This window comes from Podarcis liolepis (assembly GCF_965112155.1).
Source record: "Podarcis liolepis genome assembly, chromosome: 4".
Lineage (NCBI taxonomy): Eukaryota > Metazoa > Chordata > Lepidosauria > Squamata > Lacertidae > Podarcis > Podarcis liolepis.
In genome coordinates, this window is record NC_139558.1 from 13,590,817 (window position 1) to 13,611,194 (window position 20,378).

The following is a 20,378-nucleotide window of genomic DNA, read 5'->3' on the forward strand; positions in this document are numbered from 1 at the left end:
AGAAGTAGCCTGCTTGCAGTTCAATCCTCAAGGTGAGCTATGATTTTTCTTTCTCTTTTGAAAACCTGCCGAATGTATGATTATACAGAATTCCTTTTCCCAATAGGAAAAAAACCACACCACGTTGCCTTACTACAAAGTTATCTTTGGATTTGATATCCCGCTTTATCACTACCCTAAGGAGTCTCAAAGCAGCTCACAATCTCCTTTCCCTTCCTCCCCCACAACAAACACTCTGTGAGGTGAGTGGGGCTGAGAGACTTCAGAGAAGTGTGACTGGCACAAGGTCACCCAGCAGCTGCATGTGGAGGAGCGGGGAAGCGAACCCAGTTCATCAGATTACGAGTCCACTGCTCTTAACCACTACACCGCACTGGCTCTCTATTTGTTAATACTCAATTATATATTTTGCATTGGACAAAATATTATTTTTATTATACCATCAGTTTACACCAGGGTAGTCAACCTTTTTATACCTACCGCCCACTAATGCATCTTTCTTGATGGTAAAATTTCCTTACCGCCCACCAGTGCTCGATGGACGGAAGATTCAGCTTGTGCCGTAGAACCCCCTACCACCCACCTAGAATCCTGAAACGCTCATTGGTGGGCAGTAGGGACCAGGTTGACAATCCCTGGCTTACACGGTGCCTTAAGGCAGCATTTCCCAACCTTGGGCCTCCAGCTGTTTTTGGACTACAACTCCCATAATCCTCAGCTAGCAAGACTAGTGGTCAGGGATGATGGGAATTGTAGTTCGAAAACAGCTGGAGACCCAAGGTTGGGAAACACTGCCTTAAGGAATAATTGGGAATGCCCATAAGGGAGTGGAGTTGCATTTGGTTCCCCAGCATTAAAATTCAGATACAGTTTGTTCAACCAGAAAATATGTTTCATCCATTCCATTTGCTCTACAGAAGCAGGCACCGTTGTACAAAAACCCCTCCCAAATATACTGCCTATTAATTAATTAAATTTATATCTGTGATCTTTTCTGTTGGGTGTGTTCCTGGGAACTCACTGCTCGCCATGGCTAATCCCAAAATGTACACACCTGGCAAACAAGACTCTTGCATAAACCTCAAGCCTGACAGTTCCGGTATCAGTAAAATGGTTGTGTAAAAATGTAGCACACTCTTCAAGAGTTTTAAATGGAATGGTTGAGGGAAAGAAGGCGGAAAAAGGAACAGTTTGAAAAAAAATTCCCCCCTACACCACATTTGCAACATAGGAAACAAAGGTTTAATCATCAAACTATTTGGCACTGCTAAAATGAAATGATAAGGAAGGCATTATTTTAGGAGGTTGTATGTGGGAGAAGGATGTTTAACAATGCAGTATATAACAAAGTTATGCATTATACATTATTATAGTATTTTAAAGTATCTAGCGACATTATATTGTGCATTATATATTAGTACTAGAAAGTATTCCTCATTCATTTTTTAAAAGAAAAAATATACGGTAGAAGCACCACTGCCCTACCTATAGTGTACAAACTCATTTATTCATCCAACCATCAGCTCCAGTCATTCGGGGTTTTTTTAAATAAATTACAAAACCACATATAATAATGGCATGAATGCATGTGTACACACTCATTTGCTGACTCTCTTTAGTAGTAGATTAGATTCGGTTCCACATTATGGGGGAGTGTTGAGCCTTTACACATACAACACCTTTTCATTCTATAGTTCTATAGTTGTGCCCCCAAAAATGTGGTTGGTGATGGGGCCATGACAACACTGTGTCTATGGTCACAACCGTGTTCTTCCCCTCCATGTGATTGTAACTGAGTGGGCTGGGCACTTTTATAGTCTTTTGTCTTTTATCTAGTGTGGTGAAAACTTCATATTGACCCTGCTTATTATCGATGAAATAATTTGTCATTGGATGAAAGAGAAGTGTGCCGATTTCCCTCTGGTTATTGAATCTCATGCAATTCACTTTACATAATGATGTGTGTCCAGGAAGGGTGTATCTTGGGATAACTAAGAATGTAAACACATCTTGATTCATCACGGTCATTTCTCCCTCAAGTACCTTTTAAAAGTATATTCTATATATGTTCCTCAGTGTGCCTTCTCTCTGTTCCTTTTTTCATCCAGCCCCCTGTAGTTTCTACACAGTCTACAAACCCAACATAACAATACAAGTCCACTTGGGTGTGTTTTCTGCCGGAATTAAGATGTGAAGAGCTCTTCTACATTTTTGCTTGTCCTTCACAGCAGAGTTCTGCCTCGTTGCTCATTGTGCGTTTGTTTTCTTCCAAGGTATTCAGTGAAAGGGAATTATTTCAAAAGGAGGCAGAAAGATGAAATAGGCACTTCAAGAAAATTAATTGCTTTTTTTGTGACAAGGGGAAGAAAATCACTCGACACCCAATGGGCTTTTTTTGGAATGGGAAGACATCAGATATTTGCTTTGTTTCACTAATACGGTGCTTTTTATATTTTATTTTAAGAAACCCAAAACTTATCACCCTGTAGTGGCACTCAGTCAGGTGAAGACGACTTTCAGATCAACTTCTTTTTGTTCCCTTTTCCTCATTATCTTTATTATGGTTACATTTTGTTGTTTAGAAGCTGGGCATCTCCTCTTCCCACCAATGATTTCTGGATGGTAGGCAAAACAAAAATCTTCCGGGAAGACACAGAGCTACCTAAATTGACTTGCAGCAGAATGGCCACCTATCTGAAATGAAGTTTCCCGTTTTCTTATTTATGTATCAGCAGGATGCCTTATTATTATTCTGGGCATGGAAGGAGAGAATCTGGCATATTTTTAACTCGAGTTATGGGGCTGATGGTTTTGCCTGTCACATCGATGGTTCATTCCCCCAATCATACTTGACTCAGGAAAAAAACGAACCAAGGATTGTGTTGCCTTCATATTTTCAGAGCAGCTTAAAGCAGGATAGCTTTAACACAAAGCATACTCTCTCACACAATTTCTCTCTCCTGCTACCACAAACCCAACCCAAACATTTGCAGTATGCCCCCCCTCTCTCTTTCTCTCTCACTCTCACACACACCTACGAATTTAGCTTAGGAATTTCAACATCACATGACAATGTGACACTGAGGCAGATTTAATGAAAACAGCTCCAAGGCGGAACAATGATCGTCCCCTATAAACCGCAGAAACTTTGATCAGAGAGTGTGAGTGACAACCAAACGGAGGCATGCAGTCACTATGTCCCGTTTTCAATTTAGCAAAGGCTGAACTTTTCTGAACTTCTCACGGAGTTATATAGATTAATGGCTTCCTCCCGCCGCCTCCTCCCCTCCCTTCCCCTCCAACTGTTCTTACCTACGAAGAGATTCCATTCGGTATCCAAATCAGCTTGGTTTGCAAGGCAGCCCTTCATTACGTTGAGGCAATAGTTGTTGCAAGGTTTCACAGTGGGAAGTCCCCGGCAGTAAGGGCAGTAGAGCATCTTCATTAGAGCTCGGATGCATCCCGGGGTAGGGCTGACCTGCAGAGTTTAAGGGCAGGAAAAGGAAAACAAAGGAAGTCAATTTCCTGTGTCTATCCAGAGACCTGGTAGGTGAAAAAAATGCAGCCCTCGGGCAACAAAACCACAACTGGCACTGCATGACAATTGTTTAGCACTTAATAATAACTTCTGGTGGAACCATTACTTATCTTCCAATTATTTAAGCTAGTATAGATATCAACGATTCAAAGGACACACACACACACCAGTTGACACCTGTGATATTTAGACAGGGAGTTTTTCAAAAGATTTGCTTGAATAAAGAAGCAGCAGGCTGGCAGGAATGGACAGTTAGCGATGGATAGAACAGCCTCTTTTTTAATGTATTCACTCTACACCATTTCACATTAAGCTATGATTTTTTTAAAAAATACCTCATCCCAAAGTTTGCATTTAAAAAACATTTTTAAAAAATCTTCTCTGAAAACACGCACACACATATGCATGCACACTATACACACACACTTATTTTGATTTTCTTCTTTTAGTTGAGAACTATGTCAGATCATTCAAGAAGCATAACAATATATGATGATAATGATGATGATGAATTTCAATTTATATACTGTCCTTTATTAAAAAATCCCAGGGCAGTGTACAATCTTAAAAACACATTATAGAACACCAATAATAAAAACATAATAAAAAGCGTACTGACAGACAGCCTAATAAAATATATAACAGTCCTCTTCCCCAGACTTTTACAGGCCAAATATTATTTTATAGCCATAGGCATTTTTGCCTGGCACTAAAGATATGTAGTGATGGTGCCAGGCAATTCTCTCTGGGGAGAGCATTCCACAATCAGAAAAGGCCCTTTCTCATGTTGCCACCCTACAAAGCTTTCTGGGATGGGGGACATATACAAGGGCCTCAGATGACAAGTGCAGGCTCTGGGTCAGTTCGTATGCAGATGGATAACAACATTCCGATCCTCACATTCATCTCGGAGTAGCGGATCATGTCAGTTTATACCAGGAATGAATTTCTTGGGAATTCCTGTGGACAATTTCCCCATCTTTGATGATCAACCTTAGCTGGCTTTGCCACCCTGTAACAAGGTTTCCTCCTCCTCAGTGGAAAGTGGTTCTATGACTTTTCTTTTCTTTTAAAAGGGCAACTCAAAAATTATCACCCAAAACTTATAAGCCCACATAGAAGGCAAATATCAACAGATGTACTCTAGTCCCTCATTGCATCTCCCTGCCAGGAAAAGCTGTTCTAACTGAGTTTCTGCTTGCTATAGCCTTTAGCAATAAAAGTGGTAGCACCTTGTCGACACCCTATTTGTTGTTGTTATTGTTTTTCCAACTTGCACTTTACCCTTTTCATATAAATATGCCCAAAATGGCTCGCAATAAAGCATAAATCAATACATAATCACAACACCACCTGGTGGGAGGCTGCTTTGACTCCTCCTCCCTCCATGGCAGGAGAAAGAGCTGGCCACTGAAGCTATGCCACGCTCGTCTCTGTGCTTTGCCTCTGTGCTTTGGGGATATTGGGACCCCCAACTCCTAAAATATGGGGGGACAGTGCTCAGTCCCCAGGAGCTGGAACCCCTGTTGGTCAAGAAATGAAGAGTTTGTGCCACCTCACTACAATGAGAAAGGTCTTCCCTCTGAATTTCAGGCAGCAACTGTGGCTGCAGGTCCCTGCTTCAACCCTTTGGTTAAAAAGCTCTGAATGGAAGCAGCAGTCTCCATTTCCAAGGTCTTATTAAATTATTCAGGGCTAAACAAAGTGACAGAAGCGACTATGTGCTGAGTTAAGCATGTCCTGTTAGCTTTCAAGGGAGCAGCTCAGCTCTTTCGGCTAAATTAAAAGTCCCCTGTCCCTCTATCTGGCCCTTGGATAAAACATGGCTAAAGGAGTGCTATGAACCAGCCCTATGTTGGCTTTTAAGGGGGTGGGGACCATTGGAATATGAGAATGTAAAGCAAACCCACTGGATCAGGCCAACGACCCATCTAGTCTAGCATCCTCTGTGGCCAACCAGATATCCTTTGTGGGCCTGCAAGCTGAATTGAGTGCAAGAGCACTTTGCCCACCTGCAGTTCCCATCAGCTGGTATTCAGAGGCATATTGCCTCTGACTTTGGAGGTGCCAAGCATTGTGGCTGGTAGTTGCTGATAGCCTTGTCCTCTATGAATTTGTCTAGTTCCCTGGAAAAGCCATCCAAGTTGGTGGCCATCAGGAGCAAGCTCCAAAGTATAACCACACACTGCAAGAAGGATTACTTTATTTTATCTGTCCTAAATATTCCAACATTCCATTTTATTGGATGTCCACGGGTTCTTATATTATCAGAGATGGAGAATTTCCACCCCTCTATCCACTGTCTCCATGCCATGCATAATTTCATAAATGTCTCTCATGTCTCTCTCTCTCACACACAGCACATTAAATGTTATCATCTACATTTCTGTTTTGGGGAACCATAAAGAAAGCTCAGCCACAGTCCCTTTCCGACAATATTGAACCTATTTTGGTTTGTGTTTACTGGGTTACCCAATCATCCCTTCCGCTCCATATGCTCCCTGTGTTTCTTTGACTCATTATCTTAGCAGAATGCAGTCGCTTCCCGCTGACTGTTCTGCAAATATTAGGGAAAGCACATGCCATTTAACAAATAATGATGTTCTGAAAAAAAGAAGTCCCTATCTTCTTTTTCTTTTAAAACCGAATTTGCTCTCTGCTTGACACAACATTTTCATTTTCACATTGATGATCGCTTATCTCTCCCACGTTCAGTTTGTTATTGCTGCTTTCGTTTAACAAGCTGCACCACGACTTATCAGACTTGCCATTTTCTATGCTGTGGAGCAACTAGGGTCTGATCTAGAGAAACGTTCCTCTTTCATCTTGCACAGCTAATCCCCGACTTTCAAAGGGGAGATGCTGTTCTCGTCTCCCAACATGTAACTGAGAGTTTCAATTTTGCAGTATACAAGAAAGCTTCTCCCTTCACAATTTCCAGCTCGCTCGCTTTATTAGTCCTGGTCTCCTCTAGTTGCACTGGTGTAATTGAACAATGACCTTGCTTGTGTCCTGCTCCACCCAAATGAGCCCATTGTGGTGTGAATGACATTTGGTGTATCAGTCAGTGACTCGACTAACTCCTTTCACAGTATACATTCACTCAATGTTACAACACTGGGCTTGCTGGCTAGAGTTCAGTCAAAATGAGCACATGTACATGTTTCCAAATACCGCCTAAGTTGCATTCATATTGTAAAATTTTAGGTGTATGCCCTCCCCTCCAAAAGGGGTACACACGTAAAAATGGCATGTGTGATGTAAGTCTTATATGCAGCCATATTTCAGCTATATGTAGTTGCTGCTTAAGTATCCTTTCTTTCTCCAGCCTAGGAGAATGGGAAAAAAACAACTACTACTACTGACATCACCAGTGCAGGTATGTTTAGGATGAACACAAACAAGCTAATGTCCCCTTGAATTCAACTGGAGTTGCTTCTGAGTGGTCATGCTTAGGAAGCACTAACCTCACCAATGTTATGGCAAGATGATCAAAACTCTAGATAAGATAATGTTAAGAAAACTAAGAGGGATGGAGAATGGTGGATTCCTAAGGCAGAGAGCAAATGGACAACACAATCATTTAAGAACTAAGGCAACCAATTGTTGACAAGTGACTATAGTACAGGAAAGCAGGGGGACTTCTTCTGTAGGAAAGTCAAATGCGGAGACTTAAGCAAGGTAATATTTAAAAGTGTAGTAAAGTCAGTGAAGTAATGTTGGCACTGCTTACCCAATTTTCTGCAAAAAACACATGCTATAGCTTTTGGGGGATTTAAAACTTGGGGGGCATAATTCTCAGACCATCAATGTCAGTCTGGATAACTAAAAACACTCATCATCAGATAATTCAATGGTACCAGAAGTTTTCACTTTAGTGAACATCATATCCCTCTTTCCAACAATCTTCATGTAACTCAGGCTTTAACCTTGAATGTAATGAGACAAAAGCTTCTCAGATGGGTAGGTTTAAACCCTAGTATTCTTAGAGTGCAATAGCAAATTGTCCTAATGTCCAGTAGAAATGCCAACACTCTTCCATCAGGGAAGGAACAGGGAAGGATTGCCAGACTGGCAAAAAAAGACTTGTGTTCTGTCACAATTAACTTTGCAGTATGTGATGTTATATGGCATCGCACAGGTATTATATTCTCTAACCTATAGCATTTGGATGTAGCATTTGGCTTGTATTTCTTTTGACGTAGATGGTCAAGAACCACGCATCATCACTGTAAGAGACCTACAAGAAGTGTTGCTCTGAATATGAACATAAATGGCAACACACTGAACATTTGTAGCAGTATGTGAATGGGTTTTCAAGGATAGTTATATCTCTCTCTGCTTGAATTAAAAGCGAGGAATAGGTGTCAACAACAGTGCTCATTTGCCTGCAATGGTATAAGCATCATCTGAGGATATATACTATAAAAAAGAACTTCTCATTATGGTTACAAATTCCATTATTTGCTGCATAATATTGTACCCAACATAGTGGTCATCACCCACTGAAAGCTGAAATCAGTGACGGCTGAAGTCTTATATCTACTTAACTACGGAGGAAGTCCTTTTCAACTCAATGGGACTTCCTTTGGAACAGAGAACAGGCTTATGGCCTCCAGTCAGTAGAGGGCAGGACTGAGACTAGAAGATAGTCAGGGGGAAACATACTTTGTGGTTTCCCACTAAACCTCTAAGCACCGTCCCTCTTGCTCTCTCAATCTCTCTTCTTCCTTCCTGTATGAAGCAGTCACGAAAATCACTCCCCCCATGCAGGCATAGAAGCGGAAGCCATCTTTGTAAATATGAAGAAACTCTAGTAAAAAAACATTTCCCCCCATTACCAATAAGACCAATGCTAGGTGATGTGTGAATAAGACAGAAAGGGTCACAGAGGCACTGGGTAGAGCCATTGCCCAAGCTATTAATTATGTGATATAAGCCAACAAATTATATTTTTACACCCAAGAAGGAGTGGTGTTGCTGAGACGCTCTCCTGAGCACCCTCTCTTCTTTACACATGCTGTTGCTGATCAAATATTTAGCATACGCTCAAGTAACCCATGGGACAATGACTGTAGTCTGAAATAGCCTTGCTCTGGGATGAGTCTTAATAATGCTAAGCAAGCACACTTCAATTACATTTTTGTTTTGTTTTTGGCAATCTGGACTCAGGAACATACGAAAGTATTTTCTTTGTATTTTAGGACCCCTTCCCCCACCTTGTACGGCAATACTTTCTGTATCTCAATCTGCCTGTCTTTACTGCCGGGTTAACGAAGGAGACGCTCATGCTGCATGCTTGTTGATAGTCATATCAAGTCATGAATTGTGATTGTGAATGAGCCCTGACAGATCACATACCAAAGATGGACCTATCCGATTCCCTCAGGTCGGAGGAGGCTAAGGTTTTTGGCCTAAGGCAATGCTCACAACATTTTTTGACTCTCTGGCGACTACTTGCCAGGTTGAGCTGTGGCTAGAAGTCAGTCTGCCCACCTGAACAACACATATACTTAATTTCCCCTCCCTGCGCCATTCATTGTTGCCAAAATCATTTGTAGCTTTGGGGGGAGGGCAGAAAAATTGCTTGGGGAGCCACATAGGGTGTTAGCCGTAGGTCAGGAAAGTGCTTTTCAATGTAGACAGTTCACACACTCCAGACATTGAATAATGAAATGACAAGGGATCCGTTGATCTACACGCATTTGTGAACCAGTTCTGAGAAATGAATGGAACATACCAAATATATCTAATAATTAATTAGTGAACAGATTGCATTCTGCAACCATAGGCAATTGCATCTACTGCCACCAGCAAACTGGCCTCCCCAATCCAAGCCTGATTCAAGTAAATGAAGGGGCAATATAATTCACCACATTTCATTCAATGTGTGGCCTGACTTTTTCTACTTTGGTGTACTGGTTTCTACCACTATAATGTTCACCACCACCACTGTTTTTCTTTCGATAGTCCCAGCATTTTGTTTAAGAATCTCCTGGCTCTAAGACGTGCCTTGAGAATAATAGGTTTTTGCATTAGTTCCCCCCACCCAGCTCACTCAAATGTAATCGTGACCGAGGGTGGCTGCATGCGTACTATAAACACCCTAAATTCTTATGAATGCGCCATTTAATGCAAGGCACTTTTAAATTTTCTCTTTTACATGACTTTCATATAGCCAGCATAGCCTCAGCCATAAAACCTGCCCTATTTATATGGGTATAAATAAACCAGGTGTTGTTATTTAAAATATGTTATTAAATAAGGTGCTTCTTTATTTAAGGAAGGTGTTTATTCTATGTAGGCAAAAGCTTCTCAACTTAGAAACAAGCTACCGTATTTTTCGCTCTATAACACGCACCAGACCATAACACGCACATAGTTTTTAGAGGAGGAAAACAAGGGGGGGAAATATTCTAAACGAAATAGTGGATATATGATTTTTGTGGTTCATGCTGTGGCCACAGACATGTGATCTGACAGTGAGTTTGGAGTAGCCCAATGCAAAAATCCTGAGGATCCATGTGGATCCATGCTTTGTAACCACGGAGGAGGGAAGGAAGGGGAACCATGGATCCTCTGCTCACGACTGCAGCAGATCCCCCCCGCCACCCGCAGGCATTCGCTCCATAACACGCACAGACATTTCCCCTTACTTTCTAGGAGGAAAAAAGTGAGTGTTATGGTGCAAAAAATACGGTATTCCTATTTGGCATACATTTCTGATGCTAATTCACAAATACTAAAATACTGTTACGTGTCATCCCCAGTCTCTGAGCTCTGTGAGATTCCAGGGAGTTCCAGGCATGCTTTACCCAGGCTCTATGTTTTCTTCTGACAATGAGGCACAGCAGAGACTGAAGTGTCTCTATGATATAAGGTTTATTTCCACATATATACAACCTGAGCCTATGATGGGGAGGCTAACAGCACTAACACTCCAAAGAGGTTCTTGCTTCTCCTATAGCTAAAGCCTTGTATGCCTGGGGGAGCCTGTAACAGCCAGGAGATAAGAGTCAGAGGAAGGAGAATCTGCAGGATTGGAGAGTGGAGAACAGTTGTGGGAGGGAGGAGAGGTCAGGCTGGTGTGGAGTCGGGGGCAGGCCCTCCCTGTTGCTGCAACTGCCTCATTCAGTGCACACCTAAGAGCAGCCGAGAGACACAGGACTGATGTACATGCCTTTTCTAACTTGCAATTGTCTTTTTCACAAAAAAGAGTTAGTTCCTCACTCTGGATATTCCTTGTCAACAGCGCCGTGACAGTTTCCAGTCTCGATTCAAGGTGCTGGTATCGATCTATGAAGCTGCACTACCTCAAGGATCGACTCTCCCATATGAACCACCCCAGACTCTGTAATCACTATTTGAGGCCCTTCTTTGTGTGCGGTCTGGAGAGTGGCAACTCAAGAACAACCCATTTGTGGAGTCCTCTCTCCAGGGATGAACAACCCATCTTTATACAGTGGTACCTCGGTTTTTTAACGTAATCCGTTTTGGAAGACTGTTTGAGTTCTGAAACGTTCAAAACAGAAAACTCAACAGCCGACAGCTAGGCCTCAGGATCTTGCACTCAGTGGAATCCGCGAGGCATGTTCAACTTCTGAGGCGTGTTTGAAAACCAAAGCATCTACTTCCAGGTTTACGGCGTTCGAAAACTGAAATGTTTGTCAATGGAGACGTTTGAAAACAGAGGTACCACTGTATATCTTTAAGTGCTAGGCAAAATCTTTCCTCTCTAACCAGACCTTTGGTCTTTAACTATCTGTGGCCTTTTAGAAATGAGCAGGTTGCTTTAAATGTATGTCTTTTTCTCTGGTTGGTTGGTTGGTTGGTTAGTTGCTGCCTTGGGCAAGATGAAGCTACAAATTTTTAAAATAAAATAAATAAAATATTTGGCAAAGTATTCTCCTGTCACATACACACACACACACTCCACCACCACCACCAGTATTGCATCTTTCTATTAAGTCAGAACTCTCTGTGAACCATAATCATACGCAGAAAGCAAGACCAACACTGGTGCCCAGCATTCAGTTAATGCCTTTAGTAAGTTAAATTAAATACAGTGGTGCCCCACAAGACGAATGCCTCGCAAGACGGAAAACTCGCTAGTCGAAAGAGTTTTCCGTTTTGGAGGTGCTTCGCAAGACGAATTTCCTATGGGCTTGCTTCGCAAGACGACAATGTCTTGTGAGTTCCTGCTGGGTTTTTTTCCCCTTTCCCCCCTTTTTCTAAGCCGCTAAGCCGCTTATCAGCTGATCCGATCAGCAGATAATCCGCTAAAAGCCGCTAATAGCGCTAATCCGCTAATCCGTCAATGGGCTTGCTTCGCAAGACGAAAAAACCGCTAACGAAGAGAATCACAGAACGGATTCTTTTCGTCTTGCGAGGCACCACTGTAAAGGTTTCCCCGAGGACTGATTATTTTTAACTTGCCGTGTTAGTGATTTAATTTCACCAGTCATCGCAGGTGGTCATTTGTCAACAGATACTAGCAAGGGGGAGCATGAGTCGAACAATTCATTATCATTAAACTGCACGTGGTACAGCATAGTTCACTTGCAACTTTCTTCTGGTGAATGGAAGGTGAAAGTGCAATATGCTGAAGACTCCTGCTGGGTTGAAACGTCTCCCTTAAAAGCAATAAGTGCGCAGGCCTTAACTATTTGTAATACTCAGAAATCTACACAAACACTCAGGCTTCAAATAGTCCATTGCTACTGCAGGTGAGTAATCCCCATTTGACAGTTTTGAAACACTAAAGGCTCGAATGGGGAAGTGAAAGACAAGCCTTTGCTGCCTTTTATGAGAAAACAACAGCAGGAATAGTTTAACAAATAGGATTTGTGTATGTGTCTCTGTGTTCCTGCACATGCTCATGCATCATTATTTAATCAACCCTCCAGAGTCTCTCTGCTCACTTATGAGAGTGGAAAAGGAACTGTAGACATCAAAGCTGAGAGCAGTCTATTCTGGGAGCCAGAATAGTATACATAAAAGGCTAATTAAATCATTACTTCATTTCAGCAGGATCCCATGATAAGAATCAATAGCTGGGCCACTGATCTTGCATTAATTTGTCCTCACATTGTCACTAAATCTTGTCACAGTCACACTTTCTTGACACCTCAACCTAACCTTGATCATAACCTTAGCTTCAAAATAGAAGCCTGGAATAGATTTTACTTCCCAAAACTTGTATTTGTTTCCTGCAAATGGTTCAGTCTCGTAGAAGAACAGAATTGTGAAATTGGAAGGGACCCTGAGGGTCATCCAGTCAAACCACCTAGACTGCTTAACTAGATCATACATGATGGATAGCCACCCAACCTCTGCTTAAAAACTTCCAAGGAAGGAGAGTCCAGCACCTCTCCTGGGGGTCTGTTCCACTGAAAAAACAGCTCTTACTCTCAGAAAGGTCTTCCTGACGTTAAGTCAGAATCTCCTTTCTTGTAACTTGAACCCATTTGCTCTGGTCCTATCCTCCAGAGCAGGAGAAAACAAGCTTGCTGCATCCACCATGTGACAGCCCTATGGATATTTAAAGATGGCTATCATATCTCCTCTCAGCCTTCTCTTTGCCAGGTAAAATATACCCAACTCCCTCAACTATTCCTCATAAGGCTTGGTTTCCAGACCCTTGATCATCTTGGTTGCCCTCCTCTGCTCACGTTCCAGCTTGTCAATATCCTTCTTCTTAAATTGTGGTGCCCAGAACTGGACACAGTACCCCAGATACGGTCTGAGCAAGACAGAATAGAGTGGGGCTATTGCTTCCCTTGATCGGGACACTGTACAATGGTGCTTCAGGTTACATACGCTTCAGGTTACATACACTTCAGGTTACATACGCTTCAGGTTACAGACTCCACTAACCCAGAAATAGTGCTTCGGGTTAAGAACTTTGCTTCAGGATGAGAACAGAAATTGTGCTCCGGCGGCACGGTGGCAGCAGGTGGCCCCATTAGCTAAAGTGGTGCTTCAGGTTAAGAACAGTTTCAGGTTAAGAACGGAACGAATTAAGTACTTAACCCGAGGTACCACTGTACTTCTGTTGATGCAGCCTGGCCTGTGGAATTGTATATGCTGACAACAAGCACAAGTGTGGATCTTTTTGTAGCCAAAATGGTAGCATCCATCAACCAGAAGGAGATATCAGCCTCACAATTTGCAGACGTACAAAGTAGCTTTTTTTTGCAGGGAAAACCTTACTTGAGGAGAAGAACCAAGAAACACAATGAGGAATGAGTGTGTTCAGTGGTTAGAGAATGTAATAGGCATACTTATCTCCATGGCATGTGAGCTCTGCAGCAAGAATGACTAGCCAGCAGCCTGCAAATCAGATCTACCTCAGTGAGCTTCAGGAATTGACTTGCCAGCTCCTATAGATCACATTGCAAGATGAAGCTCTGCCTGATCTTTAGAGAGGGACTCTAAAGAACGTTGTGCTTTATTTCTCAATCTAAGTGCTAAAATGGGGAGATAAAATTCCTGTCCCTGCTTTTTAGAGATTGTCTAAATCCACAGACTCTATAAACCTGAGGTTCAAATAGCTGTCTGTGGCTGAAGGCCCTTTATAAACATGCTGCACTTTGATGTTCTGAAAACCAGGGCTTCAAAGTGCAGCATCGCCAGTTGTGGACTCCACCCACCTGCCAGATTTGGCCACCAGGGTTGGGGAGATTAAAATCTGGCCCGCCAGTCACAAAATGTCCCCACCCCAGCTATGGAGTCAACAGACTATAAGCCCCATTCAACCAACCATGGGATAGCTGCTGGCTGCCATGGGCAGAGCTGTAATCTACATGACAGTATTCCTGCATACACTTTATATCAAGAAACTTAGCATTGTGAAGTGGTCCTAAGAGCACCTTAAATCTACCAGCCCTTTCTGTATGCTGTATAATTAATTTCACTGCATCTATTAAAACCCACTCATTTTGTTCTATAATACTACGCGGGATATGAGCCAATATCTTATTCAGTTAAAGAAATAACTGTTTTCAGAAAAGATTGCACATGTACACAGATAATCTTTTAGTACATTTTATGCCTTTTTTATGACAACCGTTTGTCAAGGAACTAAAAATATAACTCATTAATTGCACTCTCTTCTGCAAAGGAAAGTCCTTTAAGTGCATAACTCAATGTGATGATCTCATTAAGACAAGAATGGCTATTTATCAAACTCAGTATAATTTAGTTATTATTTTATCATACTTAATAGAATTCATAGAGCTAGGACAATGTATTATATGGATGTAACTAAAGCCTGGAAAAGTATATATATACTTTGCTACTTTAATAATTATCTTCAAATATTTTGTTCATGGGGGGGATCCTCATTTTTCAGCTGCATTTTATTTACAAAAATACTTGAGTAGGACATGAAGAAACACTAGCATTTTAAAAGTATTAGTTTATGGGTTGTAGCCAACAAAGTCATTCTGTTAGTGCAGTGACTTTCACTTGTGCTACAGGACTTCATCTCCCTCCCCCCCCCCACCCCCGCATGAGAAGAGAAGAGGAAGTCCCATTGCGCAGGAAGAAGTTATTGAGCTAACAGGATGGTTTTTTTTTTTCAATATAACCTTATGTTTTGGAAAGGATCCCCACTCACCCAACCACTCCTGGATCTCCCTCTCTCTCTTTCCTATGATTATCTCAGAATAAATGAAATACATTTAAAAAACAACCGGAAAATAAAATAAAAGGGTATAATGATCAATATTTTAATAAGATCAGAATTACAGTTTCTGTTTACAAACTACATAGCAGAATGATAATTCACCTAAGCCCCAATAGGAATTATTCAGAAAAGAGGAAGCAGTGGGGCAACACATGCTCCAACATTTCTGTCCCCCTCAGCATCACCCCAACTTTTCTGACTGGGGAGGAAATTTTGAAGGGGGAACCAACATACGTTTAGCTGAACATGCGCCAGATCCTCCACATGGATCAAGAGCCATGAACAATCAAGGTTTCCAATTGCCTGTGCACATTCAGTAGGGCAAGTGAAGGTTCTCACTACAGAGGTACCTTGGTTTTCTAACTTAATCCATTCTGGGAGTCCATTCAACTCCCAGAATGGTTCAAAAACTAAGCCGCAGCTTCCGTATGGCTGCAGGAGCTTCCTGCACTCAACTGGAAGCTGTGTTGGACATTTGGCTTCAGAAAAATGTTAGCAAACCGGAACACTCACTTCCGGGTTTGTGGCATTCGGGAGCCAAAATGTACAAGTACCAAGGCGTTCAACAACCAAGGTACAACTGTATAGAATTTCCAACCTACTAACCGGGCCATATGTTCTTTACCATCACGTGCATCAGCTTCTGAAGTGGGCAAGAGTTGAATCAGATTCTCTTGTGTCAAGATATATAATTGAAAACCAGTCTCCATATGCCATGAAAATTCTAACATGTTACACCGAAAGCAGTTTTAAGCATGTTATAAAGCACAATTTAGTTTGAATGGTTTATGATACCCTATATTAAGAACCTGCTTCCCAGTTTCTCCTTGGAATTACAATATGGTGCTATCTCCATCTCTCGTTCGAGGGCTGAAACAGCCCCTGTCATTCAAACCCAAAGTGCTCCAAAGTGACAATCTAAATTTTGACACAAAAAGTCCTCAAAGACACAGCAAATATACCTTTCTCATCTGCATTGCAAACCACTCATCACACCCTATCACAGCTGATCACAAAACCCAAATTCTTGCTTACATATTAATATACTAACTATCATACCAAGGATTTATTGTCAAATTATATCATGTAGCATCTTTGCGTCTGCCTGTCTGTGGAGAGGCCAAGACCTTTTGTTCACTCAAGCAATGGTTTTTCAGCTTGATGTATTTTCACCACCCCACCTGAATACCTTGCTGATGCAAATAGGACCCCGTGCGCTAAAGGTCACTTCTGAAAGCTGCTGAAAAGTTAAAGAATCTTTCAGGATGAAAGATGTGCAAGCGCAAGGCAGCCTGAGTCAGATGCAAACAGTCAGACATAACATGTATTTCATTGTTAAAACTTAGCTAATGTTATGAACTTTAATGTAGGAATTTGGTATGGTGTATGTCCTGAAGGCCGAGGGAGCTCGTTATATTTCAGCATCTAGGAAAGGGGAATGGAAGAATGATGGGAGCAAGGGGAGAAAGAAACGTGTGCACGATGAAGATGAGGAATTGCTAGATTTAACTGCAAGCTGAATGAAAACAACGTAATTATTTTGATGAGCCACACCCACTGCCAGCCATCTTGCCTTAGAAAGGGATGCTTAGGTGCAGATGCTTTGCCCTGAGCGTCCCTCGCAGAGATCGCCAGCGCACCTTCCGGGAAGGTGTTCTGACAGTCCTCAAAGCATCTTCCCCTGGCGCATCCTTTTGAGAGTCACTGCATGAATATCAGATAAAGTGGAACCTCGGTTGTCGATCGCTTTGGAAGTCAAACGCTTTGGAAGTCGAACACTGACAACCCAGAAGTGAATGCTTCTGTTTTCGAACGTGCCTCGGAAGTCGAACGGCTTCCGAGGTGCGTTTCTCCATTTTTCAATGGATTTTGCCGACCGGCAATTGCGCCTCGGTTGTCAAAAGTTTCAGAAGTCTTCCGGAATGGATTACATTCGCCAACCGAGGTTCCACTGTACTTTTCGCTATCTTGTAATTTGCATAGTGGGCAGTGGCAGAGTGGCAAAGTTCACCCCCAGTTTTGAGAGTGTGGATTCTTCCTTGAAATAAAAGTGCTTCGGTCCAATTTCAGCCACGTGAACCTACCCCTTCTTTTCAATGTGGTGGGAAAACTACTTGTGTGAACCTCTGAGGCTATTTCCAGGATACTTATATCATCGCCCACTAGAGTGCAAGCCATTTTTGAGCATGTAGACAAATCAGCAGATTTATATGGGGCCATGTTTATGAACAAATGGACTCACTTGGTGTGCTAGACACGAACTTCTTCAAACACCTGCAGTCCCAGTTTGTTGCCCTTCACCTTTGTTTAGCATTTCAGCCTTTAATAGCTTCCATTTACAAACTTGTCTCCTTTTATTTAGGACTATGCATTTTCTTCTACGCTAATAGAACCTTCAAGCAGTATTAAACTGTATCCTCCTCAGGGCAGATGTCTTGATCTGCGTATCTAAAAACAAGAGACATTTGAAATGTTGTTTCTCTCTCTCTCTCTCTCTCTCTCTCTCTCTCTCTGTCTCTCATCAGGTAATGTGTTCAATGCTAGCAATACATAATGTAATGTACAGCTTGTTGTGTTCTTTGGCTCAAAATCAGACTGCTGCAGTGACAAAAGTAGATTTGAAATCCAATCCATGCAATAAAAATGAATCTTTTAAAAAATTACACGAGGAATTAAAAATGCAAACTATAAATATACAAGGTTGCCTTACACACAGACATGTAACTAGTTTTCCTTGTTAGGCGTGGCAGTCACATTTGTAGCTGGACATTTCAGGGTGGGAGGTGTCCAGTGCCAGCAAATTCAAAGAAGATGTACAGTCCAGGTAAGGGGAAGGAAAAAGATCTGACCTTCTGTCTCGCTCGTCCTCCATGCAGAAAGTGTGCTAACTTACATAATGGGCTGTGTAAAGGTCAGGCTAAAAAGAAAATTTAGCAGGAACAGCAGGAACTCAGTGACTGGCAATTTTTTTGTTTCATAAGGGGGGGAAAGGATATCAAGGATACGGTGAACTATATGATACCAAAAGGTGTAAAGCAAAGAAAATAGTTTCTGCTATAACTAAGAAGTTAAAAAACTAATGTGATGCCCCCCCATTCTTGTATAATTACAACAACAGTACCCCCAAAAAAGAGAAAAGTTTAGGGGGTAATCCTATGGCAAGATCCACCAAGATGAGCAGTTTAACATGCAATCTCCAGCACAGTCTGCTGATTCTTGGCTCAGTAGGAGTTAAGCCTCCAAACTTTGCTCAGTTGGAGACATGCCAACCTAGCCTGCTTGTCCCAGCTGGGACTCAGCTGGAGGAGGTGAGGCAGGTGTAAGGCCCCCAATGGGGGCAGTTTGGGGCCATAGTGGGAGCAGGACCAGAGATGGGGGACTTAGGATCCTAAGCCTGTTTAGATCAGTCACATGGCCTGGCAAACCAGCATAAAATACTGTTTTAAAGGCTTGTTTTTCTTCTGCCAGGCTCAGGCAGAGAGTAGCCGCTGCCCCGTTGCTGAATGGGGTATGAATATGGTGTAACTTTACGCCAGCTTAATTTACACCAGCTTGCTTTACACTTCTTGTGTATAGGATTAAAACAAGCTGTCATTCTTTAAATAGATGCTGTTATTGTCTATTCCCAGACCCGGGGCTCATCCAGACCTCTTTTGTGCTGCAGTTTCTAGGCACAGGTCCACACTTTAAACTTCTGTGTCAGAGTGTGGGTTTTGTGTGTGTGTTCTGACGCTTTCCCTGGGAAAATCCGTGTTTTACTGCTGAATCATAGCAAATGACAATCTGCAGAAAACCCGATTGCTGCTTGCTCCGATTCAGTGGTAAAACATGGGTTTTCCCAGGGAAAGTGCCAGGACAAACAGTAACAATGACAAAAACCATTCAGGCATGGAGATTTAAATCCCAGACTTGTGCCGAGAAATGCACAATAGGAAGCCTGAATGAGCCCCTGGTATCATTTCTGGTTATACTAGAGGGATATGGCATCCACCAGAAAATAATGATGGAGAATACAGTGGTGCCCCGCAAGACGAATGCCTCGCAAGACGGAAAACTCGCTAGACGAAAGAGTTTTGCGTTTTGGAGGTGCTTCGCAAAACGAATCTCCTATGGGCTTGCTTCGCAAGACAACAATGTCTTGCAAGTTCCTGCTGGTTTTTTTTCTCCTTTCCCCCCCTTTTTCTAAGCCGCTAAGCCACTTATCAGCTGATCCAATCAGCAGATAAGCCGCTAAAAGCCGCTAATAGCGCTAATCCGCTAATCCTTCAATGGGCTTGCTTCGCAAGACGAAAAAAGCCGCTAGACGAAGAGAATCACAGAACGGATTCTTTTCGTCTTGCGAGGCACCACTGTATCACGAGAAAAATAACTCACAGGTGAAAAGAAAGGGACACATTTCCAAAAGAATGTTTGGAAAAAAAATGTCTTGTGAGAAATTTTGGCTGATGTGAATAAATGTCAGGGAATGAACCCGAGACTTTTGGCATGCAAAACCTATGTTCTCCACTAATTCATCATGGCCCACCTTGTACTGGGCAAGCCAAGAAAGGGAATGTGTTTTGGAAGTCAGTGAAATCAAAATGACAATGCAGTTTTTTTAAAGGTAAATTAATAGGCAGAAGTTAAGAGGTATAGAATTTGAAGATGCTCACCTGCCAGGTGTAATCAGTACATATAATATGAGCACTTCTGTCTTGCACAAAGAGGATTTGTTGTCAGCAGCAGTTATATGCAGATTGCAGATACTTTTTCTATGAGGGCATGTTAAGAACTGTAGGAACAAGCAATCAGCTGACACAGCAAGAAGTACTTTTGTACATGATAAAAACACTTCATGCTAGTTAGGGGTCTCTTCTGCGGTTGGGTGTGCTTTTAGATGTGCTATTTTAAAGTCAGGTTAAGAGCACACCTACAGGGAACCAGGGGGTTTCCAAACCCATATTTTAGTCATCACATGAATTTGGCAGTGGAGGGGGCAATTTGCAGAGGAGAATTTGCAGGCAGAAAAATGGGCATTTATAGCCACTTTCTTCTGATTGGACAAATGTGTCCCAGGTTCTCAACAACTGTTTTCCTCCAAGCCAGTATCTGGAGTTGAATATAAACACCAATGTAGCTGAGGGGGAAACTCCAATTTCAGAGGAGAATCAG

At 42.1% G+C, this 20,378-nt stretch overlaps 1 protein-coding gene across 2 annotated transcripts in view; it reads right to left on the minus strand.

Annotated features, from left to right (window-relative positions):
* GPC6 (glypican 6) overlaps nucleotides 1–20,378 on the minus strand; it is a 784,275-nt gene that overhangs the window by 200,737 nt on the left and 563,160 nt on the right. For both annotated transcript variants that reach the window (XM_083501238.1, XM_083501237.1), the window contains exon 4: nucleotides 3,313–3,478. In XM_083501238.1, coding sequence (XP_083357364.1) covers nucleotides 3,313–3,478 — 166 coding nt within the window. The remainder of the gene's footprint in view (nucleotides 1–3,312; nucleotides 3,479–20,378) is intronic.